Here is a 25221-nt window from a genome sequence, read left to right on the forward strand (position 1 = left end):
CCCGAACCGGAGGGGTGGGGGGTGGGGGGAGAAGTGGGAACTGACTGGAGGTGGGGAGGGAGGAAGGCTCTGGCCATGACGCCATAGGATTAACCCTCTCCCCGCCCGGCCAGTTGCAGTCCCCAAAGGGGTAGAAGACTGCAAGCTGACTGGTCTGGAGAGGATGGGGTGGCGCTAAGCCTGGAGACCCCGGCAGAATCTGTGGTTGGAGGCTTGGACAGGTTGGCACCCCCGCCGGGCCTTTGATCGTCCTGGGACGGCCACCGCACGCTGCGTAGATGTCCTTGGCATCAACTTGCGGGTGAGCGTCGAGTGCGGGTTCCGGTGACCGTGTCATGCGTACACTTACTACATAAGAAACCACCAGCGTATTTGTGCGCGAGGGGTGGGATATGTGCGTCTTCTGCAGCAAGTGCCCTGGGTCGGGGGCGGAGAGCTGGGTGCACACCGCCACTCGGCGGCGGCCGGGAGTGTGTCATCCCAAAGATAAAGCTTAGTTTCTCAGGACCTAGATTTGCCACCTACTGCTCTACTCCATTCTCAGATATCCCGGACCCAGAGATTCCGTCTGTGCTGGCTGGCGTCTCCACGCCTCTCTGGATATTCTTTCTAAATATTTAGCCTTCTCCTCTGTACTTTTAATCCTGCAGTTCCTTCCTCCAGAAATGACCTTCCTCATTCTTCTCCTGGCTTACTCTTAAGGCTCCCAAAACTCAGCTCCAGTGTCCCTCCTTTAGAACCCCTGACCTCAGAACATGATTCCCCTTTTTATCCCCAGAGCCTGTTAAGTGTCTGGAGAGCTGAGTTGCGTGGCTCGAATCTGCGGGACCTGGGTTCAGCTGACTAAGCGGGTTTCCACCAGAGGGGGCGCAAGAGACAGCGTCATTTCACGGTGTCCACCAGGGGGCGCTTCCGCCTGCCTCTGGCGGTCCAGGGTTGAGGAACCAACCCGCGGATTTGCCCCGCCTGATTGGGAGAGGCACCGCTAAACTATTTGCATAATCTCGAAAGGGCCGCGTTGAGTGGTCGAGGTGTAGACGAAATCTGAAACGGGCTCTCTCATTGGCTTAAATTTTCCCCCTTGCTCCGCGTCCCCATCCGGGCCAGACCCGTCCAGGAGGTCAATCGGAAGCCTCCGGCTAGTGGCGAGAGGGAACCCAGGTGTCCGGGCAGTGGGCGCTGAGGGTGAGTGCCGGGCGGCCGGGCAGCTGAGCCGGGGTATGGGGGGCCGGGGTGGGAGGATGTTTGCCCCGCCCTGACTCCTCTCGGCTTGGGGTTCTCCTGTCTAGGAGTTGGAGATGTGCATCTAGAGAGGCACCGCGACCCTTGCCACCTGTCTCTCCACCCACACACCGAGATCCTCTCCACCCATCCTGGCCCCACCCACGCTGCCTTGGGGTAGGAAAAGGAGTCTCCTCAGTCGCAGCTTCTGACCTCCCGGGGTGTCTCACTCAGGCCTCTAAAGAGCTTAGTTTGCTCCTCTGGAAAATGGACCAGTGGCTTACAGAGGCGTGTGCCAGGGAGGAGTTGGGGGCGGGGGGCGGCCTGGAGCCTGCTCACACACAGGCTTGTTCTTGCAGAGTCGCTCAAAAGTAGGGCCCCAAGGCTCAGAGCAGCTGGGTATGGGTACCGAAAATGAAAGTCCAGAGCCGGACTGCCAGAAACAGTTCCAGGCCGCAGTCAGCGTCATTCAGAACCTGCCTAAGAACGGTGAGGGCATGGCGACCCGCATTTGGGGGTCAAGACGACTGGGGTCCGCCTCCCAGGAGGCTTTGATCCTGGCAGTTTTTACAGACAATCCCTGCCTGAGTTGTCCTGGGGGTCCCCTCTGCCACCTGCCCCTGTCCAGCTGCCCTGGGAGGGACCCCTCACCATCTCTGCCCTCCCCAAGGGTGGTTCTCCCCCCACCTCCATCCTCTTTGAGCTGGGAGTGATGCTCTCTCCTCCACTTCCCAACCCCTGCCCAGGCTCTTACCGCCCCTCCTATAAAGAGATGCTGCGATTCTACAGCTACTACAAGCAGGCTACCATGGGGCCCTGCCTGGTCCCCCAGCCTGGGTTCTGGGACCCTATTGGACGTTATAAATGGTGAGCTCCCCATCGGCTGGGCAAACAAGCCTCAGCTGTCAACCAGCATTTCACAGCTCTCTGTCCCCCAGGGATGCCTGGAACAGCCTGGGAAAGATGAGCAGGGAGCAGGCCATGTCCGCCTACATCACTGAAATGAAGCTGGTGGCCCAGAGGGTAGGGAGAGGCTGCGGACTCCTCTCTGTGACCAAGCTCTCAGCCAGGTGGCCTGCCCCCCACCCTTCCAGTCTGACCCCCATTATGTTTCCTGCACGTTGCTACCCCTATGGGAATTACCACCTTCATGCTGTTCCCCCAGCCCTGCCTGTCTCTGGTTCCCGACTGGGCACAAGGTGGGGAGGTATGACAGGGCAGAAGCAGGGTGGAGGCAGCCCAGCTCAAGGGGGCAGTGGTGGGAGGGGCCAGCCCTTCCCCATTAGACCCCCTCCTGCACAGGTGATCGACACGGTGCCCCTGGGCGAGGTGGCAGAGGACATGTTTGGTTACTTCGAGCCCCTGTACCAGGTGATCCCTGACATGCCGAGGCCCCCGGAGACCTTCCTGAAAAGGGTCACAGGTCAGGCCCCCAGGCTGGGAGCTCCACGAGTGCTGACTGAACTGTCACGGGGGGCTGCTCAGTTGGAGGGGAGCCTGGGGGCAGAGGGCTCTAGGTGATGTCCCTGTAAGGATCGCAACCAGTGCCCCTGATGGGGTGGGTCTCAGGCAGAGTCCATGGCTAACTGGGGAGCAGGGGCCTGATGTCTTCCCAGCCCCACCTCTGGGTGTTGTGTCTCCGCAGGTTGGAAAGAGCAGGTACTGAATGGAGATGCTGAGCCTGCCCCAGAGCCTCCCTGCCTTCCCAAGGAACCAGCAACTCCAAGCCCAGGTCAGTGCCTGGGCAGGAGGGGCAGAGGCCCAAACCCAGGCCAGAGGTGGGGGGGACCTCCAGGCAGGGTGGAGGGGAGCAGGCTAGATGCCACGCTGTGCCTGTCACGCCTCATGCCCAGACACTGAGACCTCCTGTGCTCCCAAAGTCCAGGGGCAGATTCTGGGATTCCTGTTCCAGGGCCCCACCCAGGGAGCCATCTGGGCCTCTTGCGGCAGTATCTCTAGTGTGTCCTGAACAGATGCCTCTGCCTAGATGCACCCGCCTCCCCTCCCTCCGTGGCCTCCCTCTTGTCACTAACCCTACTCATCCCCTTCTCAGAGTCCCAGCCACCCAGGGACCAGGACTCTGAGGTTTTCTGTGATTCCATGGAGCAGCTGGAGCCTGAGCTGGTGAGACCCACTCCCATTGCCTCCCCTTCCCTACCCCACTGGGCCCTAGCTGCTCCCACCACCCCCCTTGGACTTTGTGACTCTTCTCAGCAGGTTTGGGCAGAGACGGGCGCCCTGGGAGGAGAGCTCAACACCAGAAACAGCACCGAGTCTCCTGCAGAGAAAGGTGAGCCCCTGCCTGACCCTTCACCCACTTCTGCCGTTCCCATGGTTCTGGTGCCCTGGGCCTTCCCCTGGCTGCCCTCATGGGGAGAGGTGAAATCCAACGCTAGGCACTGGAGAGAGCAGCCTCTGCCCAGGAAGGGTTAAAGCCAGACACTGGCCTGGATGGGCAAAGTCCCTGCCCAGCCTCCTCTCTGAGGGCCACCAGGAGTCTGTACCCTTGGCTGGCGCTGAGGAAGGGCAGCTGGGGTAGAATTCCTAGACCAGCTCTCTCACCTACACCTATGTGGCCTTGGGAGTCATCCTCTCTCTCTGGGTCTCCCATTTGGGACTCTATTAGGAGAATGAGTTCTGCCCTATCCCTTTCTAGAACTTCCAGTGTGCCACGTCCCATAAGGGGCACTTTCCTAAATATTATCTCCTTTATTCCTCAGAGCGAGCAGCCCTGTGAGGGAGATGACATAATTTTCAGTTGACCAACGAGGCTTAGAGAAGTTACTGACATGCCCAAAGTCACAGAGCTAAGTGGTAGTGCTGCTGGGATTCAAACCCCTGGCGGCCCATTACTCAGCCACATGGATGGGCTTTACAAGACTCACACTTGGTACAAGGGATCGCACTCTACTCTTACTCTTCCCTGGACCTGCCCCAGCCTGCCACCACCCTGCCCCTAGCTGAGTTGCCTCCTGAGTCCCCTTCCGTGTGTGTCTGTGCACTGCAGGGGGATTGGAAAGCACCCTGCTGGGGCCCCAGGAATTGGACACATGGCTGGTGGGGACAGTTCGGGCGCTGCAGGAGAGCATGCGGGACGTCCAGGGGAGACTGCAGAGCCTGGAGAGCATGGCTGTCCCCTGCAAGCAGGTGAGCCCCGTCCGAAGGCCCAGGGCAAGATTGGGGCAGAACTTTGAGGGTCTCCTTTCTGGGCTCTTCATCCAGCCACTTCTGTCTTTGTCCCCACGTCTCTGCCTGCTCACACCTCTGCCTTCTCCAGAGAATGGTGTGGCTCATGGTGCAGGCAAGGAAGTCGGGGATCTGTAGTAGTGCATCCAGCCTGGAAGTGGGAGAGGCCCTCCTTTCCTGCTCTTATCTCCCTCCGCCTGAAGAGTAACTGAGGACAGATGGAATTCCAACAGTTGGAGGGGCCAGAATGTGTCTGCTCTTTGCATTGGGGCTGGGGGGGGGGGTTGTCCCTATTGCCCCTCAGTCAGGACTTCTGTTCCCAGATTTATTGTCTCGCCCTCCCCAAATTCAGCCCTTGCATCCCTCACTCCCTCCTCTCAATTTCTAGATCTGCTTGCCCCTTACACCTCTGCTTATGCAAAATAAATAACAGCAGCCATTTCTGGAACCCCAGCTGTGTGTCAAACACATTACCTGCATTATCTCATTTTATCCTCAAAACAAACCAGTGAAATAGGTTTTCTTTTCATTTCCCTTTTACTGATGAGGAAACTACAGCTCTGAAATGTTGAGTAACTTACCTGAGGGTACACAGCCTGGAAGAACCTCACAGAGCTGCTGTGAGGATTAGATGAGATAATGCATGTAGGTGCTTCCGCAGTGCCCGGGAAGGACTTCTCAAATGGGGTTCATTGTTAGATTAACATTAAGTAATGGAGCTGGGAGTGGCCGTAGGTCTGTCTCCCACCAAAGCTGGCATCCACCGCTCACTATGAGTGAGTCTGTTCTTGCGAAGCCTGGAGTGGTGGGGGCAGGGGACGGCTGAGTTCCTGGATGCGGGGGAATCACTCACGTGACCCTTCACCCCCTTGGCACAGTGGGTGTCAGCCAGGTTGGCAGGAATTCCCTCAGATCCACAGCAGCTAACCTTTCAACACTCACCCCCCCAGGGTTTTATTTATTGTTTACCTTTTACTAATTTTATATGCTGAAGATTTTAAAGGTTTCCACCCTGAGATACTTGGGTTTGCATCTCTAAAAATAAGGACATTCTACTACCTAGCAAAAACAACATTTTATCACACATGGTAATTCCTTCATATCATCAAATACACAATCCAAATTCAGATCGCCTTTTCCAGCTTCCCTGTCTGTCCACGCCAGGAGCCTCTGTTCTTAAGACTCTGTTAGTCTAGACTAGTCCCTCTTCCTTGCTACTGACTTGAGGATGAGACTGGATAGTGGTCCTGTAGAATGTTCCACTCTTGTGGTCTGATGACAGCCTCCTGGCTAGTTTACATAACCAGATTACATCAGAGGTGAGATGTTCTTTCTTTACATCAAGGGACACATATTTGGATGTCCTACCATGAATGATTCTAGCGTGGACCACTAGCAGGGATGAAGGGGTGACAGTCTGTTCCCACCACTTGTAGCCAGGGAATGTCCAGTTCCCCATCAAGCCCATTTGACACACAGCTTTTGACAATTGATAGATACTCCTTGCCTGGATCAATAATTTATTTACTGGTTACAAAAAAACAATGTTGACTTTTAAATTCTATGATTCCTTTAACATTTATTAGCTGTCATTTTTCTGTAGAGTTTCCCTGATCATCTAGGATTTCCCTGAAATACAGTGCCTTATGGAAGGCAGAATAAGTGCTTAATTCTTTCTCTTTAATTATCTATTTTTAGAGTAAGGAGTTGATTTAACAGCCACCTCAATGGTGATAAATTTCCACTTTCTCTTTGAGTATCATCATGAACTCACGGATTTTAAAGACTCAGTATTTCAGTCAACTGCAATCATCATTCTTTTTGATGCCCAGGCTGTCACAACTTTGGTGGGACCCTCCCTTTCAAGCTGGGTCCTATGTTCTTGTAATCTGACCTCATTAATCTTTAAAAGCTTCCTTGCTTCCTGGTACAAGACATCTCACTTTCAATTCTACCTTCCCTGCTCCAGACCTAAAATCTGCCACTTCTCCATTCAGCAGAGAATGGTATTTAGAAACTAAAATCTGAGCACCCAGGGTCCTCATTTGAAATATGTGGCACATCCTTTACAATATGGGGTGTTCGGGCCACACCAACAGGGTCACTGCTTTGTGGCCCAGAGGAGACAGCCTTGAAGCCAGTCTCTCCACTCAGCAGCCTCTCCAGCCTTCAGCCTTCTCAGCACCTTGGAGGAGGATATGGGAAAGAGTTAGGGCTCAACGTGTCAGGGACTAACTGGGAGCCCCAGTCCTCAGACTGGGGAGAGGGAGGCAGAAGCTCCCACCTGAGCTCTGCAAGCAGGTTGCGAAGGAGGGCCCAGCCTGTGCTGAGGCCCGGGCTGGCTCCTGACTCTCTCCTCTTGGCGGCAGAGGCCTCCGCCCCGTGCCAGGCCTTGGCCCCTCAGGCTCTCTGCTCCCACGCTGCTCTTCTTCCTCCTGTGGCCCTTCATCGTCCAGTGGCTCTTCCGACAGTTTCGGACCCAGAAGAGGTGACTCTCAATGGACGAGTCTGCAGCCAACGGAGGAGACTCTGAGCCTTCCTAGAGTTTAGGAGAACGGCGTTAAACCCGTCTCCCACCCCCTTCCTGCCGCAATTAGTGTTTGCCTTGGCACCCCTCCCCTAATGGGGAGCCGTTTAAGACCCCACTCTTCCTGCAGCTCCACAGGAACTCCCCTCCTCGCACCCCCAACCACCTCAGCCTCCCTGGGGAGGCTGCACGTGTGGTGCACGTCCACAGTTCAGGGTTGGCAGCTGATTCAGGGGCAGAGCTGCCGGGTCTCAGCCTCTGCCTTCCCCACCCTCTGGGTCACCTGACTCCTTTCCCACCCCAGCCTCTCCCCGAGGAGGCTCAGCTTGTGGGCAAGTTGGGACTTGGGCCGGGGCCTGGAAGAATGATTGGCTGGGAGGCCCGACCGAGCTGGGGAAAGGCGGAGAGAGCTAACCCCGGGGGAGGGGAGTCTGCTCCGTTTTCCTGGCCGCCCTACCCCCACATATACTCAGGACGTCTTCACTAAACATTAACTTACAAAAGAGTGTTTCACTAAATAAAATAAAACCTTCATCTTCTGCCGTCTGGGCTGCCACGGATTGAGGCGGGAAGCGGGTCCGGGGCGCGTGAGCCCCAAGTCCCTTCCCTGCCCCTCCCCCGCTGCCCGTGGACGGCCCCGAGAGGCCAGCGGTTGGCGTCCCAGAAGAAGCATTTCCCCGCTCCCCGGGCCAGTGGAGGCAACAGCCCAGGGTCTGGAACGGAGGCGGAGGAGATGCAGGCGGAGGGGGCGGCGGGATGCGCCGCGGTTGGGGCGGGGCCAAGGCCGAGGCCCCGCCCCCCGGCCCGTTGTGGCCAGGGGGATGGGGAACCGGCGAGCTAGGGGTGGCGGGAGGAGAGGAGCGCGGCGGGGCCCGGGCAGAGGCTCCGTCCACGCCCGAAGGGAAGGGCGGCTACTCCCTGCTCTGCGCGCCAGGCGTAGGGTCGGGGCCGAGACCCCGGCCCCAGAAGTGCTCACTGCCTCTTCCCCCTCCTCAGCTGCTCGCTCCCCGTGCCCCCTCCCGGTGACCTCCGCGCTCAGGCTTTCCCAGGGAACTTTCTGGAAGGCCAAGGCCGGCGGGAGCTTCGTTCCCGCCCCTCCCTGAGGAGTGGGGGCGGGGCCCTGCACGGGAGCCCCGGTCGGGGTAGGCCCAGTGCCGGAGTGAGCAGAGACCTCCGGGGGTCGCTGGCTGCTGCAGACTGCTGGGGCTCCGAAATTTTGAGTTAACGCGTGTGTTAAGGATGGACAACTGGAGGGCAGTGGAAGAGGGACCAAATTGATGCTGGGGATGCAGGAGTGGGGCGGAAGCCAGCTCCACCAGTTGCACATGCTAGCTGTGTGACCTGGGCAAGATTCTTAACTGCTCTGAGCCTGGGTTGCTTTGTGAAATAACGATGAAGACCTCTTCATCATAAGGCACTCCAGGGGTTTAAGTGACCAGGACAGGGGCTTCCCTGGTTGCGCAGTGGTTAAGAATCCGCCTGCCAATGCAGGGGACACAGGTTCGAGCCCTGGCGCGCCACAACTACTGAGCCTGCGCTCTAGAGCTTGCGTGCCACAACTACTGAAGCCCGCGCGCCTAGAGCCCGTGCTCTGCAATAACAGAAGACACTGCAATAAGCCCGTGCAGCGCAACGAAGAGTAGCCCCCTCTCGCCACAACCAGAGAAAGCCCGCGCACAGCCAACAAAGATCCAACGCAGCCAAAAATAAAAATAAAAAATTTTAAATAAATAAATAAATAAATGACCAGGACATGTAAAATGCCTAGCATAGAGTTAAACCTCAGCTAATATCAAGGTGCATGGCCTCCTTTCATAGAATTCTAGAATTACAAACTATCAGTCTGGCCACCCCTCCCCTAATAGGACAAATGAGTCCATATAGCTGAGCCCTGTCCAGTAGACTGAGGTTGGGCTCAGTTTACCTTCCAAACCCCCTGAGTGAGGGTACCCAGGAATCCTCAGGCGTCTGAAAATGTAACAGTTTGGAAGTCTGTGACTCCCAGTCGAGTTCTCTGCAAAGACTCTTTTCCTCGGGGAGCTCCCAGCGTGAGGGGCAGCTCTTGCTCCCGGGAAGCCTCCTGTGTGACTGATGAAGCAGCACAGAGGAGGGGCAGGCTTTTCAAATAGACCTGAGTTCTTGGAAGCCCAGGGAAAACAGGCTAGGATGTGCAACCTCAAAACACCTGGATGTGCCTCAGGGTCACTCTTGCTTGCCTCTCCCTCTGGGCATACCCATCACCACTTCCCCACAGAACCACTCCTGAGTCCCCAGACAAGTCCTGTCTTGGGATGAGATGCTTGCTCTTCATAGAATGCCCTACTTCATGCTACTCTGCCTGAAAATGCTTCATCTTTCAGAGACAGCCAAGAAGTCACCTCCTGCATGAAACCTGTCCACAATTCTCAACTCCTAAGCAACTTGGCTCACAAGATCCTACCAGGAGTTTCTTCACTTGCTTACTGTGGTTTGATGGCCTCTCTACACATTACCTGAGTAGCAAGGATGACATTTTATTCACCATTGTGCCCTTCTATCCGATGTTTGCTAAGTGAAGAAGGGCCTGGGGTACTTCCCTGGTGGTCCAGTGGTTAAGACTCCCCACTTCCACTGCAGAGGGCCAGGTTCGTTCCCTGGTTGGGGAACTGATATCCCTTATGCTGTGTAGTGCAGCCAAAAAAAAAAAAAAAAAAAAAAAGGAGGGGGGCGGAGAGGGTAAAAAAGGAGAGAGAAAAAAAAGAAAGAAATGAGGACCTGAATTAGGCTGAAGCTGCTGGGGATGAAAAGGAACCAAATCTAGCGTTCTTACGAAAAAAAAGGAATTCTGTGTTTGTGACAGAAAGAAAAATGGCACGGGGTCACACACAAAGACCTTCGCTTTAGCTGAAATTGCCACTCAGTTGTCATGTGACCTTGGACAAGTCAATTTCTGAGATTTCTTATCTCTAAAATGGAGACAATAATCCCTACCTTGCCTAACTCACTGGCCTGTGGTGGGGCAAATGGTTGTGTGTGTAAAAGAACGTTGTGCGGTGGGAAGTGGTTGGAATGTAATACACGGCAGCTGAGGAAGAAATAGTAAGAACAGTAAGAATAGAACGGGTCACTGTGCGTGTGGCAAGTGGGAGACACTGAGATTTCGGGGAGATTCTAGGCCTAAGTGATTTGGGCGGAGGGTTTGGGCTACTCCCGGCCCCTGTCCTTTGGGCGGGAGCTTGGAATCTGGAGAATTTTCACAAGGAGCCTATGTCGCCGCCCCCCTCCACCCCGCCATGAATCTGTCCCACAGTTCTGGGCCAGAATCCCCCTGCCTCCATTTCTGGGCAAGGCTTCCTCCTCACGGAAGCCTCTGGCTCTGCTTCCCTCCCGGCGTTGCCCAGCGCCCACTGACGAGGAAGAGCGTCTGTGGATGATTCCCCCTTCTCTCTCGACTAGCCAGGGTTGATTATTTCAACTCAGTATTAACTTCGAACCCCTCCCCCAACAAAGAGGCTCATCAGCAGCCCTGGACTCTCCTGTCCGGGCTCAGGAAAATTTCCTGGTCGGTTCCCAACTGAAGAGACCAAGACGGCCCCAGAAGACCATTTTCTTCGATAGAAGCTGAGGCCCGGGGAGGGGGAAGAGGGGGCGAGGCTTTACAGGCCGGGGTCTCGGGGGAGCCCAGGGCGCACACCCGGTGCTTCCCGGCCCAGGCGAGAGCCTCGGTCACGGCCCACCATTTTGCACTGGCCCCTGGGGCGGCGGCGGCCCAGGACTACGCTGGGGCTGGGACTCGGCCACTTTCGGCCAAGGGTCCCGAGGCCAGTCCGAAGGCGGACGTCAACCGGGACTCGAACCTGCTTTCTCATTTTCCGAGGCCTAGTCCGAGGTTGCTGCCCTAACGCAGTCACACTGTCCCTTTAAGGCGGCACTTTTTATTCTTCATTTGTTTACTTCTTCATGCGCTTTTTTAAACAAAAATGCGTTCACAATATCCTTCCGCAAACGTCAATCCCAGTCACTAACCACACACCTTAAAGACATTCCTATAATTTTAAGAATCGAGAATTATTAGCCATGGGCCAACATCTCTCTTTACAGAATTAAATCCTCGTTTACACTTTAGGGACTACTTTTTAGGAGTAAACCATTCTTGCTTTAGCTAACAAGTGTTTATGACGTTCAGAACCTTTCCGCTGAGGACAGAATACAATAGTAGCCTTTAAGACGCACCTTTTCATAAAAATATTCTGTGCGGGCCCTCATAGGCCATCGAATCTTCTCTTATTCCTGAAGCACAATGGTATGGTCCAGAACCCGCCCCATCTTCTCTGCGATCGGCCTTCCTTCCTCGGCGAGACATGTGCCTCTTGACCAATGGGCGCTCACGTTTCTCTAGCGAGGGATAAGCGATGGAAGGAGGTGGCCTGGAAGACGCCCCCGACGCACCCTGGGATTGGCTACGTCGCACGGCGCGCGAGGACGGCGGGCCTGAAAGATGGGAACTACGACTCCCAGCTTCCTGCGATGGGGACTCCGTTACGCATGCGCGTAGGCGGGGCGCACCGTCTTCTATATAAAAGGGGCGCAGAGGGCTGGGAGGCAGCAGTTGGAAGTTGGCAGGTGGAGAGGCAGGTTGGGAGGGGAAATTGGGGGAGGAGGCGGAAGAGGAGCTGTCGGAGGGGGGAGGAGGGAGGGAGGAAAAAGAGGAGGAGGCGGAGGAGAACTGAGCTGAGCAGAGCATCGAGCCAAAGGGGAGATGAGTTTGTCTGTCCTCGGCTGAGGCTCCGGCCGGGCCTAGGGAAGTGGGAGCACGGGTTGGAGCGACACCCGTGGAAGTGGGAGGAGGTGGCTCTGGGACTTTAACCCCTTGTGGGCTCTGCGGCAGGGGATTTAACCCTTTGTGGATCCGGCCCCTCGGAGTCAGCGTCATCGGGTAGTTTTAACCCCTTCGGGGCTGGGTTTAACCCGTTGGATTTAACCTTATCTCCTTGCCCACCAACTCCTTGATCGCGGGGGCGCTCTGCGGGGAGGCTTGAGGCCCACCCCTCTGCACAATACCTACTGTTCCTGCTGCTGCACCCCCCTTGGACCCGCTAGCCGGCCGCGCTGTGGGCCCTTAACCCTTTACTGACTTGAGCGCCCCCAAATTGCAGTTGGAGTTTGCTGACAGAAGGATTGGCTGAAGGCATCACTGCAGGAATTACAGACCGAAGAGGACTGTGTTGGACATTTTTGAAAGAAAAGAAAACCCTTTTTTCCTTAAGGACTTACAGCCAAAATTCTTCAGACTCCGAGAAGAGGATTCTATTAGCAATGGCCGAGCCACTCTTGTCAGAGTATCAGCACCAGCCTCAAACTAGCAACTGTACAGGTGCTGCTGCTGTCCATGAAGAGCCGAACTCTGATCGCCCCCCAGGCGCGGAGGAGCGGGTGCCCGAGGAGGACAGTAGGTGGCAATCGAGAGCGTCCCCCCAGTCGGGTGGCTCTCCCGGGCAGGGCGGGGAAGGGAGCCTGGAGCTCCAGCCGCCTCCCGTGCAGACCCAGGTCTGCCCAGAATCCAGCTGTCCGGAAGCGGGTGGGAACGGCCAGAATGGGGACGACTTGTCTGCTGGCGGTGCCCCCCAGCCGGCGGCGGGAGGGGAACAGAGGCCGAAGGCCAACAAGTTGGGGGCTTCTGCCGCAGGGGGCGAGGAGGCGTGGGGACAGCAGCAGAGACAGCTGGGCAAGAAAAAACATAGGAGACGCCCCTCCAAGAAGAAGAGGCATTGGAAACCGTACTACACGCTGACCTGGGAGGAGAAGAAAAAGTTCGATGAGAAACAGAGCCTGCGAGCTTCGAGGATTCGAGCCGAGATGTTCGCCAAGGGCCAACCAGTGGCTCCCTATAACACCACGCAGTTCCTCATGGATGATCACGACCAGGAGGAGCCGGATCTTAAAACCGGCCTCTATCCCAAACGGGCCGCTGCCAAATCTGACGACACCAGCGATGAGGACTTTATGGAAGAAGCGGGCGAGGAGGATGGGGGCAGCGACGGGATGGGAGGAGACGGCAGCGAGTTTCTGCAGCGGGACTTCTCGGAGACCTACGAGCGGTACCACGCGGAGAGCCTGCAGAACATGAGCAAGCAGGAGCTCATCAAAGAGTACCTGGAGCTGGAGAAGTGCCTCTCGCGCATGGAGGACGAGAATAACCGGCTGCGGCTGGAAAGCAAGCGGCTGGGCGGCGACGACGCGCGTGTCCGGGAGCTGGAGCTGGAGCTAGACCGGCTGCGCGCCGAGAACCTCCAGCTGCTGACGGAGAACGAACTGCACCGGCAGCAGGAGCGAGCACCGCTGTCCAAGTTTGGAGACTAGACTGAAACTTTTGGGGGGGAGGGGGGCAAAGGGGACTTTTTACAGTGACGGAATGTAACATTATATACATGTGTATATAAAACAGTGGACCTTTTTATGACACATAATCAGAAAAGAAATCCCCCCTGGCTTTGGTTGGTTTGGTAAATTTAGCTATGATGTAGCTTGTGTGCTTTCTCCTGTTCTTTAATTATGTGAAACTGAAGGGTTGCTTTTCTTGTTTTCCTTTTTAGGAGTTTTTTTCTTTTTTAATGTGTAATTTGACCAATTTATAAAGCATTTTTCTGTTAAAAATCCCCTCCTTAAATGGAGCTATAAGGTGGCCAAATCTGAGAACCATTAAATTCATTCTAGTTATAATAAATTTAATATTTGTAAATGTAATGTAGTTTCAGTGTGATTTCTAGAGCTAATTCAGAATAGTACTGATATATGTGATTGCGTTTTTGGGGGGGGGTAAAGGAATCATCTAATTTGTCCATTTTCAAAAAACAATCTTTAATGGGAGAATTTTCAATTTGCCCAGTTTTCCCTTGAATGGGTTTTAGTGTGCTACAATACACAGTTCTGGCAAAATATAAAGATTTAATTATCTTCAATACTTAAGTATGCTTGTTTTCTAGTGCCTTGGTTTTCTTTCTTGATGCTGGAGAAATAAACCAGTGTTGGGTGTTTGGGGAGTAGAAAGTAACTACAATCAGCAGCTTAAAATTTTAATTCTGCTTCTCAATAGCCGTTCAAAAGTCTATTAACAAAAACGTAAGCCTAATTTGGCAGTTTGTCAGGTTAGACAACTGACAGCCTCATTTCATTCCTACAAGTGTGTTTTTAGTAATTCCCCTCTCCTCCCAATAAGGCTGGAAGGAGTTCTTGGATGCCTGGAAAAGGCTCTTCGTAAACCTCTTGCTTTCTTAGTGCAAGCAATGGTTGGATAAACTTGTGAGGCAGCTCTATATGTTAAAATATTCAGAGGTAGAGAATATTATATTTATAGAGGAAATGGCCATTTGGGGCATTCCAAGGACTTAACCTTAATTGTCCAATACTTAGGTGCTCCCTATACCAAAAAAAAAAAAAAAAGGAATAGAAGCTGTCCACCTTTCCATGAGAGTCAAACGAAAATTAGAAATGCCCCCTCACTGCAAACCAAATGTAAAGCTTCTGGTTAAGGAGCTAAATTAAGTCCTTAGGGGCCAAGTGGGAACTGTGCACCTTCCCTATACAGCCGCTATTCTCCATCTCCTAAACTACTGATAGCTGCTTAGTCCTTGAGTAGTTATGCTCTTGAAAATGCAGGGAGGCCCTGGGACTTAATTTCTGCCCCCAAGTCAAAATAGTAAGAAATTGTAAGATTGTTCCCTCCTGTCACCATGATTAACCCAGCCCATCTTTACCTGCCCTGTGTCAGTGTTTCCCTAGAGCAACTGCATTGTTCAAATCACTAGCACAGGGGTTCCTTCACATGGGGCCTTAGAAACCATAGGGGGCCTTGGGCTCCATGAACCCCATGCAATTATATGTAGACTTGTATTACGTGTACATTTTTCTGGAGAGAGGGTTCGAGAGAATCATGAAATTATCAAACTCCTTGAAGGTTAAGAACCCCTGGGAATAAAACCTCGCATTGGGAAGCTTGCTTTTGCAGCTAAATGAAATAGTGGAGGTGGTGGGAATGTCAACAGTGAAATGCACCTTATGATGCATGAGGAGCATACACAAATCCATGAATCAAGGGAAATTATGGCAGTTAAGACTGACTCGGCCTTCAAAGCTGGACTGAGCTGGCCCTATTTTGGCAGATGGTCCACTGGAGGCGATGTATGATCAGCTTTTCCTTTGGCCTAAAAATTATATTAAAAGTCTATTTTGAAATAGTTTTTGTGTTTTTAATTTTCCTTCTGCCATGACGTCATGCAGCAGTCCCAGAAGCAGCAACACTGCCCTCTGCCTTTACAGTGCACAGCAGAAGCCTCATTTTGACTGAACTATATAGGTTGCAGCAGTGATGACCTCTGATTTCAGAACCTCTTCTTACTTAACAAGATGGATTTAAATATAACCATCTTGTTTCCCCGACTATTAGAAAGACTCTTAGTGCATTTATCATCAGGAAAAAAGTGTAAATTTTAGGAGACATTCAATCCAGTCTTGAAAAATATATATTTAGTTTTAAGTAACTGTCATAAATTACTTTGATTTACCTTGAGATATGCAACTTTCTGTCTGAATTTTGCTTTCAAAGGCACCGACATTTTACTGCGTTTATTGCATTTATGTTCTTAGAATGATGAGATTTGTGCAAAATTTCAGTTTTCTATCAACAGTTTCTAGATTGAAACACTTGACTAACATATTGCTCTAAGGGCAGAGAGAAAAGACTCTGAATTACCTATACTAACAGGATCATGACAAATGATCCTCAAGTCCACTCTAGCCTTTCACTAAAGGCTTTTCTGCTAAACATTTTAAATGAGCTGCTCCAAAGATCATGCTTACACATTAGCAATTTCAGTTCTCTTTCTTATACTGGGGCCTGGATATCCAGCCAGGGTAAAGCACTTCCCAAATTTTGGAGACAGCTGGCTGGACTGCTTAATCCTCCTTTGAGTAAGGAAAACTTTTCTTGGGCTAGCCTATAACCTAAAGTGGCCCTCAAGAGACAGAGCCCTTTAGATTTCAGTTTGCAGGGGAACAAGCCAAGGAGCTCCAGATTGGTTTAGTTCTGAAAAATGGACTAGGTATCTCTAAAGAGAGGAAACATTATAAAATTAGACCAGACTAGGAGTCAAAAACCAGGCTCCTAGTTATACCTTTGACAAATACTAGCAGTACAACCCTGGACACATCTCTTAAACTCTCTGAGCCTCATTCTTCATCAGCAAAATGGGGCCGTGCCTGCTTCACGTAACTGCTGTTAAGTATTAAAGGAGACAGAATGAAAATAGGCTATCCAAAAGTAAGGTACCATTGGTATTATTACTGGTTCTTTATAAGACCAGAGCAGATGCCCATTTGATCAGTATTTTAATTTTCACTTTGTCCAGAGTAAAATAAAAATCCTTTGCTTGGGGAAATATAAATAAATATACTTTACCCCAGTGACTTCAAAAGTGAGAGAAATCAAAGAAGGAATCTACAGAAATAAAATCCACAACTAAATAGTCTACCTTCAGAAAACCACTGTTTAGTCAAATATTAGGTAATGTACTACAGGTGTCCCCCTGTCCACTTACACCACCAGCAGGAAACAAGTATTCACAACAGTGTGACAGAAAAGCTGGCTAGAGTTAAATAGCACTGTACTTGTACCTAAGTACACCTGAGTTTGTGAGTTTTTTTAAATGATTTTTCACATTTCTCAAGCAAGATTATTGGAATAAAATTCCACTATCCTTTCTCATGTAAAGTGTAAATGGTTGTTGCTAGAAAAAAAAACTAATTTTTAAAAGTAAGTGTCAAATTCAGGCCCTGAAGAGTGGGATCTGCTGACCAAAGGGTAATAGTCATACTCTGTAAGTAAGACAAAATATATGGTCTAGGAGGCGAAGATTCACTATTTGGCCAATTTCTGCCAGTTGTCTTTGAATGCTGGAAAGCATACAACCTCATTTCATTTCTTGTTGAAAAAACAAAGGCTGGTTTTAGACAGATCAATACAGCACCAAGAGCAGTTACATTTGGCTTAAAATTTTCCAAAAAGAGCAAAAATTCAGAAGAGTGTTGTAAACCCTCATCTGAAGGCACATTCTATTTGATACATCCACTGACTGTGTGTGAAGTGTTAAAAAGCCCTGGATCTACGGTGAGCAAAAAGGATATTCCTGAAGGAAAATGTGGGAGTTGTAGAGTGTTCCATGCAGAAGAATTTGAGAAAATGACAGCATCACTGCTCTCGTAAACCACTGAGTAGAATTTGTCCTAGACTCCAGAGCGTCAGAGGAGAAGATTAATTTGAAGTTCTGAAGTCGGCTTTAAGCACGCAATTCTGCATACCTGGATAACTCCAGGACAACTTTCAGCAAAGGCAGAAGACCAACCAGAGGATGGAAGGGAATGTCTAGGAGGTTAGTTCTACCCTCCTCTCTGGGTCTTACTAAAAGTGCATTTAAAACGGCAAACATTTGAATTTAAAAAGAGAAAAGACAGAGAAGAGGATGGTGAGGGCTAAACAAAGTAAAAAACTAACTGGAAATCACATAGTTCAGAAGCAAGTATCTTCATCCTGAAGAGGAGGACTGCTGCAAAGAATTACTCCTACCTCTGTCAATGAATGCTGCTCACACATGGCCACTACTCCCAGGAGGTGGCCATCAGGCAAACGTAAAACATCCAGGACTTGCGGTAACAACTGCTTGGTACCCTGAGACTGATCCTCGTTCAACCTATTTGGATGGCCCATGGCAACCAAGGCCACACTTTGGTAAGGCAGGCCTCCCAACTGCCCCAAATAACCTTTGAAGCAGAAGTCCTAAAGTTCCCAAGTAAAGTTAGAGCAAGTAAATGTTTACATAGCCACTGAAGAGTAGTTACTCAAGGTATTTATGAGGGAGGCTGCATTGATACCATTTTCAAATTAGGAAACTGAGGCATATAGGGTTTGTAGAATTTGTCATAAACCACAAAGCAACTCATCTGAAAGAGGAGAACTGAGGAGGAAGTTGAAGGTCTAGTTGAAAGTTAGACGCACAATAGACTCAGCAACAAAATGGCCAGTTTGGCCTCATCTTCAGGATTTGGCCTCTAGCCAAGCCAACCAAACCTGTGGTAGCACACACAGAAATAGAACTTGGAGTTCCTAACTTCCAGTGCTGTGTTTTGCTCAGTAGATAACCAAGGGACCATTGATTAACTGATTTTACTCCCAACTTTTCTTATCAAGGAATGGAAAAGCTTACGGGTCAACCTTAAATATGATAAGCTTTCATCTTTAAAAATGAGTACCAAATTTCTGCACCTGGTACAGTGTTCTCCACTTAGTAGCTTCCAAAGGTTTAACTAGATTACTCCACAATGGAGGATGAATCACAGTCTGAGATCCTCCGCCATTAAATTCTTGACAGAGGAACCACAAAGATAATCTTTAAAGCCCCTTTCAGCTATAACTATTTAACTCCTACCAAGTTAGTGTCAGCTTTTCCTAACTGGCATATTCTCTTGATCTGAACAACAGTGTGAAGTGAACATGACATAAGCCAAGTCAACCCACAGCATGAATCAAGTGTCCTGAAGCTTTATTTAGGATAAGTGGTTCAAATTTTAGATTAACCTGAGTCAAAGGTGATCGTATTTTTGCAATCCAGTTCTAAGACTTTCTCTGAGAACATTTTGGGGGCAAAGGGAGAATACAGTTAAAGCTATGGAACTGTCACTCTTACAACTTAAAAAAAAAAAAAAATCACTTTATTAATAGGAGGAACAGGGCTTCAGTTCCGAAGAAACTTTGCTATTAAGGCCAAATGCTTAGGAACGATTTGACCATCTGTAATCAGCAATGAGACGCATCACAAGGTACCCTCTAAGATAAAGCTCACCGCCCACTCTCCTAATTCCGAGTCTACCTAGGCATAATTGCAAGTGACCTTTTAGCAACATTAAGCTACCCCTGACCTATGAATCTCTCTGAATTTAGATTTCAAGCAGTAAGAAACAAAATGGTTTCATCTGCAATTCAAGAAAAGAATTTCACATCAAACTTCAGTCCTTAAGAAGCTGCTACAGCTATAAGGTTGAGTGTTTATTTTTCTCAAAGTAGGTTTCCCCTGCTCCCCCAAACGCCACATATATGAAGTAGCTCAAAACTGCAATTTCTATTTTGGTGGCCATCTGGGATCCACAGAAGTGACTTTCAATTACTTGGAATTTCAAAATAGAGGTTCCCTAGTAACAATGCACCAGTGGCAAAATACTCCCCCATTTTGTTTCGTCTGTGGGAGAAAAGTTCTTTAAACTGGAAAGAATTTGTAGCCTTATAAAGACTACATTGGAATTAGTTCGTTTTTTCCTTTAGGAGGCCGGCCATCTCCAAAAGTTTTGGTTAAAGTTATGGCTCAGATTTCAAAATGCAAACAGATGTTCCTGAAGCATCCGAAATGGGCCACTCCATGTTTATTCCCAGAACCGTGGCGACTGCAAGTTGTTTTGTGTCCCAACTCTGCAAAGGGCAAAAGCCCAAACCCCTTTGGTGTCAAACTTTAAGAGAAGTGGAACAGCACACTTTTGGAGTTTCCCAAAGCGGCTGGCGACGTGCGAGATCAGGTCGTTCTGAGAACCGGGGCTGGACAGGAGAGATCTCGAGGGCAAGAGCGCTCAGAGATTTCCACGTGCCCCGATCTAGCTGGTCCCTGGGGAGAATTAGTGGTTGCTACAGTAGGAAGAAGGCTGTTCCTGTTCACAGCCCTGGCCGCGGGATGGCCTTGGTGTACGGGGGGAGATGGTGGGTGCACCTGGCTCTCTGCCCTCGGAACCTCCAGCTGACTGCCACGCCAGAGGGGCGCGCGGCCGGAGCTGCGACCTCCACCCGCCCCCGCGGCGCCCATAGAAGTGGGGGTTCCCGCTACGCCGGGCCTCGCCGCTATACCCAGGCCGCATGGGGGTGGGGAAAGAACTCAGCGGAGCTCGGCCTCAGGATCTGCGCCCCCGTGGAAAGAGCAGAGGGGAGTCATTTCACCCGGTCTCTCCTCAGCTGGGGTCTCGGGAAATACGCGGTAATTACCCAAGAACCCCGCCCTCTGTGAGAGGCGAGGCTGCGGGGCTGCCGGGATGGTTTGAGGACCGGGCCCAGCCAGAGAGACTCCAACCTTCACCCCCCCGCGGTCCCCGGTCCCACCCCCCGCCGTCTCCCGGCGCCGCCACTTCAGGCAGCCCACTCGGCCCGGCCTCTCCCCGCGCCCGGACCACCCCCCATGGGGTGCTCTCACTGCGCAGCGAGTCCCTCCGCTGCCTCCTCCCAGCCCAAAATGGCGGCGGCGGCCACCGATCCTTCTCGTCGCCTTCCTCTAGGGCCGAGGATCCCTCCGCGTCCAAGCCCCTCCCCTCTCAGCCGGATCTGTTTTCTGCCCAGTAAAGATTAACGCCATCAATGAACTCTTTAATTGAGCTCGGATAGGCGGATCGACTTGTGCTTCCGCACAGCTAATCGTTGACGAAAAAGGGAATATTGGCAGGCGAGTGGGCCAATCAAAGGAGGCATCGGTGAGCGCGGGACGCCGCTCGCGCAAGGGTAGATGGGTTTTAGAGTTTTCTGTGTGCTTGTTGACGTTACAGGCTCTTGATCCGCCTTCCCCAGCTAGAAGAACTACAATCCCCAGCAGGCACCGCGCTGCCAGGCCGGGGTGGGGGGGCCTCCCCCCAAACCTCAGTGCCTGAGCGGCTTGACCAGAGCTGCAGCAACTGCAGCAAGAGGTAGGGCTGAGGCGTTGGGAATTGCACAGACAGGCGGTCGCACAGAAAGACACACAGATGTAGTCCTGTGCATAGCCCCTGACAGCAAATAGGTCAGTTCCGCCTTTGCAAAATCTCCTTCCCGGATCATTTCCCCTCTTCCAAGGAATCCTTCCTTATCCCTGTTGGGTTTCCCTCCCAGCTGCCTGTAGTGCGAAGACTTCTCCTTACCCTTTCCTCCGTTTCCCATCCTGAGAAGAAGGAGGGAGGCAGGCCAGGCCCTGTAGATGAAAAGGCCTCAGCCACAGGCTGGGCCCAGTCGTGTTTTTTGAGATGTTGACTTCTGGAGCCCAGCCTGGGGAGGAGGTGGGGGCCTGCAGTCAAGGTTGGGGCCTCTGGAGGCAGTGGGGAAAGGACTCCTCCTCGGGCTTGTCGGAGCCACCGACCCACTCCACTCCCAGCCTGACCAGGTCATTGCTGTGTCTTCGCCTCCCCAGGCAGTCTTTTCCCCTCTTTGGTTGCTGGGGGAACAAAGCTTAGGCCTAGCTTCCTAACTGCCAGCCTGCCTCAGTGAGTTTCAGGAGAAGAGTATAGGATCTAAGCCCTGGCCTGGGGCCTGAGGAACAGGACTGGGAAGATGGCCCCTTAATCCCCATTTGACCCCTTGCTGGCTGGAGGTGTGAAAACCAGGCTGGAGGCGGCCCTTCATTTGAAAATGAGGGTGTGCAGGTCTGGTGCTACAAAATGGCTGCTGCTGCCTTGGTAAAAATTTGCTGGGTAGCCAGAGTCTTCCTGAAAATTCTCCCTCGGGACTTAGGTTTCTATTATTTAAAGCAGGTGTCACTAGTTAAAAGGCATCTGCTGAAAGATTTGGAACAGAAGAAGGTGGCTACTCCAAACCAGACCAACTGTAACACAGAGTCACCAGCAGCCCTGGAGGAGGCTAAGGTAAGCCCCACTCTCCCAACCACCTGAGTGCCCTGAACACGGGTCCTGCCAACTGGGATCCTGGCTTCTTGTCTCAGATGTGTTAGTGGATTTGGAAAACCAGTATTTTTAAATGAGTCCCCACTATGCGCTGAGCAATATGGCAGATGTTAATTCTGCGCTATCTCATGAAATCCTAGTAGCCATTCAGGGTAGAAATTACTATTTCCATTTCAAAGAAGCTGATGTTCTGAGAGCTGACATGCCTTTTCTAGAATCATGCAGCCAGCAAGCAGAAGACCCAGGGTTTAAACTTAGCGTCTTGAACAACAGAACCCTGCCTTGCATTTTTGTCTAGGCTGAGAACCAAGTCTGAAGCAGGGAGAAGAGTTTGAGCCATCGGTTCATAATTTAGGATGGAGGTTAGGGGGTAGGAAATCACCCAGGAGAGAGGGGAGAGACAGATTGTATCAGGCCCTCAGAGAACATCACCTTCTGATCTGGCAACAGGAGCCCAAACCCTCCCACCCTGTGCTCTCTCTCACTGGCCCCCACCTTGCCCATTCTTCTCCCTTAGTCCACAACTCCCTATAGGTAAGGGGGGAACTCTAGTCCTCTGATCCACCCTACCTAGCTACTTCCAGTAAATTTTCCAGATTTATTTAACTTGGAGTTCATGGCATGTCAGGGCCTGAAGGTTCAGAGAGGGCAAATGACTCACCCGGGATCACACAGCTTATCTGCAATAGTGGTAATGGTGGAAAGGGGACAAGCCTTCAGGAGGGAGGCAGCATGTGGGGCTGAGGGGCAGGGCTGGCTTGGGTGGGGGGAAAGATCATGGGGGACATTCGCTGAGGGCTGGGAACGGGTGAATGATGTGCGCACCGAAGCGAGACCCCCTGCCTCGGACTTCCCAGCGGCCTTGCCTCTTCCTGGGTGGGGCAGAAGGTCTCCTCAGTTGGCGCAAGACACTGGTGGAGACAAGGCCTGTCACTCTTGATTGTATTGTTACTTTATGACATTCTCCCTGCAGGTAAAGTAACAATACAACACAACAAACAACACACATGTACACACACTCCAACGTACCCCATCCCAAATTATGAAGAGAACTTTGGGGTCTCCAAAACGCACATTAACACACCTCCAACTCTTACAGGGCTGCATACACCCCTCAGTACACTCCCTACACTCGTGTAGACCCATGCTCAGATGTCTCTGAACCGTGTTGAACATTATAAAACACTGTGCCAGTGGTGGTGGTTATTATTAGAATTCCCCAAACCACAAACTTCCAGCAATTCATTCTCCTCCCCCAGACTCAGTACTCCCACCCTCACCACGGCAGAGATAAACAGATGCCCTGAACACACGCACTCTTGACAGAATCCTTTCCGCCTCTTAGATAAGGTGTAGAATTCTCTGGGCTACAGACTGGAGATTGGCTCTTCCTCTCCCTAGTGCTTTCCTGCCCCTCATGTAGAAGAGTGATACCAACTTGTGCCTGGAATAAATACACTCCATTCACCCTAGAATGACAGAAGCGAGAGTCTCATGTTCCAGTATCTTTTGGATCCCCCCCACTTCTGGGCTTATGTCATTTAACATATATTTATTGAACACTCACCTTGGGCCATGCTTAGCGACACAGTGGTGAGCTGAACAGACAGGACACATTCTTCTAGGAGAAAGACAAGTGGTAAATGGTAATGCGCTAAATGCTAAGTGGGACATTAACTGTCACATGACAGGGAGTCACTGGGAAGGGGAATGGGGGCTACTTAGATAGGGTGGTCAGGGAGGGCCTCCCTGAAGAGCTGACATTGGAACTTAACCCTAAAGGATGAAAAAGAATCAGCTACGCAAGTAGCTGGAAGCAGGATTGGCAACATGATTTGTGGGGTCAGTGCAAAGGGCTCTTAATTCAAAAATTACTAAGACGTTCAAGACAGTGACAGCAGAGCATTAAGCAAAGCATGGGGCTTTTCTGAATGGGGGCCTCTGTGGGACTGTACAGGTTACTTGCAAGGAAACCAGCTCTGTCTGAAAGATAAGCTTTCTAGGAAGAGGGAAGAGCAAGTGCCATTTGAGCTTCTGATCAACCAATAATACATCAGGAGCCACTTCCCATCCCATTTGAAAGAGTATTTATTGAATGTCTACTCTGTGCCAGGTGCTGTTCCAGGCATTGAAATTACAGAGTGAAATACACAGGCAAGATTCTGGCTCTCACCATGAGTTTGCTTGGGGAGGGTTGGGGGACAGACAGTAGACAGGTAAGCCCAGAAACAGACAAATGGTTGTAGAAGGTGTGAGGCTAGAGAGGGACCAGGTGAGCTGGGTGCGGGCAGGTCGGCTTCAGGCTGGGTGAACAGAGGATTCTACCATGGGATGGGCCATCTGTGATCTGTCCTCCTTTTTTCCTCTCTCTTTAGATCTCTCGTGTTCCTGGGAGCCCCAAAACATCCCCTGAGCCTCATGACCCTGGAGGTTCCCTGCCCCTGACACCCCGGATGGAGAGCCACTCAGAGGAGGAAGATCCTCCTGGCAGTGGCCTAGGCTGGAACGGTAGGGGTCCCCGGGCCCAGAGCCCAGGGAGCTGCTCAGTGGAGGCCGTACTGGCACGGAAGAAGCACCGCCGGCGGCCTTCAAAGCGCAAGCGGCACTGGCGGCCCTACCTGGAGCTGAGCTGGGCCGAGAAGCAACAGCGGGATGAGAGGCAGAGCCAGCGGGCCTCCCGGGTCCGAGAGGAGATGTTCGCCAAAGGCCAGCCCGTGGCACCCTACAATACCACCCAGTTCCTGATGAACGACAGAGACCCCGAGGAGCCCAACCTGGATGTGCCCCAAGGGGCCTCCCACCCAGGCTCCAGTGGGGAGAGTGAGGCCGGGGACAGCGACTTGAGGGGCCGAGCTCATGGGGAGTTCCAGCAGAGGGATTTCTCCGAGGCCTATGAGCGCTATCACACTGAGAGCCTGCAGGGCCGCAGCAAGCAGGAGCTGGTGCGCGACTACCTGGATCTGGAGAGGCGGCTGTCACAGGCCGAGGAGGAGACGAGGAGGCTGCAGCAGCTGCAGGGGTGCACCAGCCAGCGGCCCTGTCGCCAGGTGGAGGAGCTGGCCGCCGAGGTAGAGAGGCTCCGGACGGAGAACCAGCGGCTTCGGCAGGAGAACGAGATGTGGAACCGAGAAGGCGGCCGCCGTGGTGGGGAGCCTGGCACCTAGGGGTGCCCCCCCATCCAGGCTGACCCAAGGAGAAGGTCCTGTTTTGTACACACTCAGGCCAGCCGAGTCTCAAGGAGGCAGGGCTCAGCACCCCTGCGCCCCCTGAGAACAGCTAATTTAGGTTCCGGCTTCCATCTTGTCATTTCCACAGTTTGTTCTTTGATGTCATCTTATTTTTCACAAAGGAATTAAATGATTTTGGTGAGATCACATGGGAGTGGCTAGCATTGATTTCACTAGGGCTGCTCTGAGAATCAAAGCACTTCCATCGCAGAGAGGCCTGGGGCTGCCCCCAGCCTGGGAGGACAGCAGACCCCTGCATTGGGGGCTTCTCAGCGTCTCCAGAATGTCTGAAATCTGCTCTGTGTATCTGGGGGCCATCAGACTGCTCTGAAGGTTTTAGAGAGGGGAAGGCAG

At 52.0% G+C, this 25221-nt stretch overlaps 3 protein-coding genes and 1 long non-coding RNA gene across 17 annotated transcripts; 3 read left to right on the top strand and 1 right to left on the bottom strand.

Annotated features, from left to right (window-relative positions):
• The first annotated feature begins 110 nt into the window (after positions 1–110).
• ACBD4 (acyl-CoA binding domain containing 4) lies at positions 111–7473 on the top strand. 9 transcript variants are annotated; one of them, XM_082372324.1, is made up of 12 exons: positions 111–301; positions 1108–1185; positions 1290–1398; positions 1581–1710; positions 1968–2088; positions 2160–2244; positions 2524–2644; positions 2867–2953; positions 3275–3345; positions 3439–3511; positions 4229–4368; positions 6777–7473. In XM_082372324.1, the coding sequence occupies exons 4-12, from the start codon at positions 1623–1625 to the stop codon at positions 6897–6899; spliced, it is 909 nt and encodes a 302-aa protein (XP_082228450.1). In that variant the 5' UTR covers positions 111–301; positions 1108–1185; positions 1290–1398; positions 1581–1622; the 3' UTR covers positions 6900–7473. The 9 variants fall into 9 exon arrangements, with proteins under 9 accessions (XP_082228450.1, XP_082228445.1, XP_082228446.1 ...); XM_082372319.1 differs by having other exon boundaries at positions 2145–2244; positions 3436–3511; positions 6777–6946; XM_082372320.1 differs by having other exon boundaries at positions 2145–2244; positions 6777–6946.
• LOC309618504 lies at positions 5905–20363 on the bottom strand. 3 transcript variants are annotated; one of them, XR_014238513.1, is made up of 2 exons: positions 20191–20363; positions 5905–6946 (listed from the first exon to the last, which is right to left on the bottom strand). It is a non-coding gene; the product is annotated as an uncharacterized lncRNA (long non-coding RNA). The 3 variants fall into 3 exon arrangements; XR_014238514.1 differs by lacking the exon at positions 20191–20363 and adding an exon at positions 9427–11140; XR_014238515.1 differs by lacking the exon at positions 20191–20363 and adding an exon at positions 7434–9419.
• HEXIM1 (HEXIM P-TEFb complex subunit 1) lies at positions 11518–13657 on the top strand. Its single transcript, XM_082372316.1, has one exon. It carries the CDS (start codon positions 12230–12232, stop codon positions 13271–13273), a length of 1044 nt encoding a protein of 347 aa, XP_082228442.1. The 5' UTR covers positions 11518–12229; the 3' UTR covers positions 13274–13657.
• Positions 13799–25014, top strand: HEXIM2 (HEXIM P-TEFb complex subunit 2). 4 transcript variants are annotated; one of them, XM_082372313.1, is made up of 4 exons: positions 13799–19977; positions 20370–20464; positions 21491–21601; positions 24016–25014. In XM_082372313.1, the coding sequence occupies exons 1-4, from the start codon at positions 19860–19862 to the stop codon at positions 24802–24804; spliced, it is 1113 nt and encodes a 370-aa protein (XP_082228439.1). In that variant the 5' UTR covers positions 13799–19859; the 3' UTR covers positions 24805–25014. The 4 variants fall into 4 exon arrangements, with proteins under 4 accessions (XP_082228439.1, XP_082228437.1, XP_082228438.1 ...); XM_082372311.1 differs by lacking the exon at positions 20370–20464 and having other exon boundaries at positions 21488–21601; XM_082372312.1 differs by lacking the exon at positions 20370–20464.
• The last annotated feature ends 207 nt before the right edge of the window (positions 25015–25221 follow it).

This window comes from Balaenoptera borealis, assembly GCF_965194805.1.
Source record: "Balaenoptera borealis genome assembly, chromosome: 20".
Classification (NCBI taxonomy): domain Eukaryota; kingdom Metazoa; phylum Chordata; class Mammalia; order Artiodactyla; family Balaenopteridae; genus Balaenoptera; species Balaenoptera borealis.

Excerpts from the sequence above, each read along its gene's own strand:
- ACBD4 (XM_082372317.1), top strand. The coding sequence starts at position 1,623 with ATGGGTACCGAAAATGAAAGTCCAGAGCCGGACTGCCAGAAACAGTTC. Across the intron at positions 2,645-2,866 it reads CTTCCTGAAAAGGGTCACAG|GTTGGAAAGAGCAGGTACTG; the intron begins GTCAGGCCCCCA and ends GTGTCTCCGCAG. Across the intron at positions 2,954-3,274 it reads ACCAGCAACTCCAAGCCCAG|AGTCCCAGCCACCCAGGGAC; the intron begins GTCAGTGCCTGG and ends TCCCCTTCTCAG.
- HEXIM1 (XM_082372316.1), top strand. The coding sequence starts at position 12,230 with ATGGCCGAGCCACTCTTGTCAGAGTATCAGCACCAGCCTCAAACTAGC.
- HEXIM2 (XM_082372311.1), top strand. The coding sequence starts at position 19,333 with ATGCAAACAGATGTTCCTGAAGCATCCGAAATGGGCCACTCCATGTTT. Across the intron at positions 19,978-21,487 it reads GGGGTCTCGGGAAATACGCG|CAGGTGTCACTAGTTAAAAG; the intron begins GTAATTACCCAA and ends TATTATTTAAAG. Across the intron at positions 21,602-24,015 it reads CAGCCCTGGAGGAGGCTAAG|ATCTCTCGTGTTCCTGGGAG; the intron begins GTAAGCCCCACT and ends CTCTCTCTTTAG.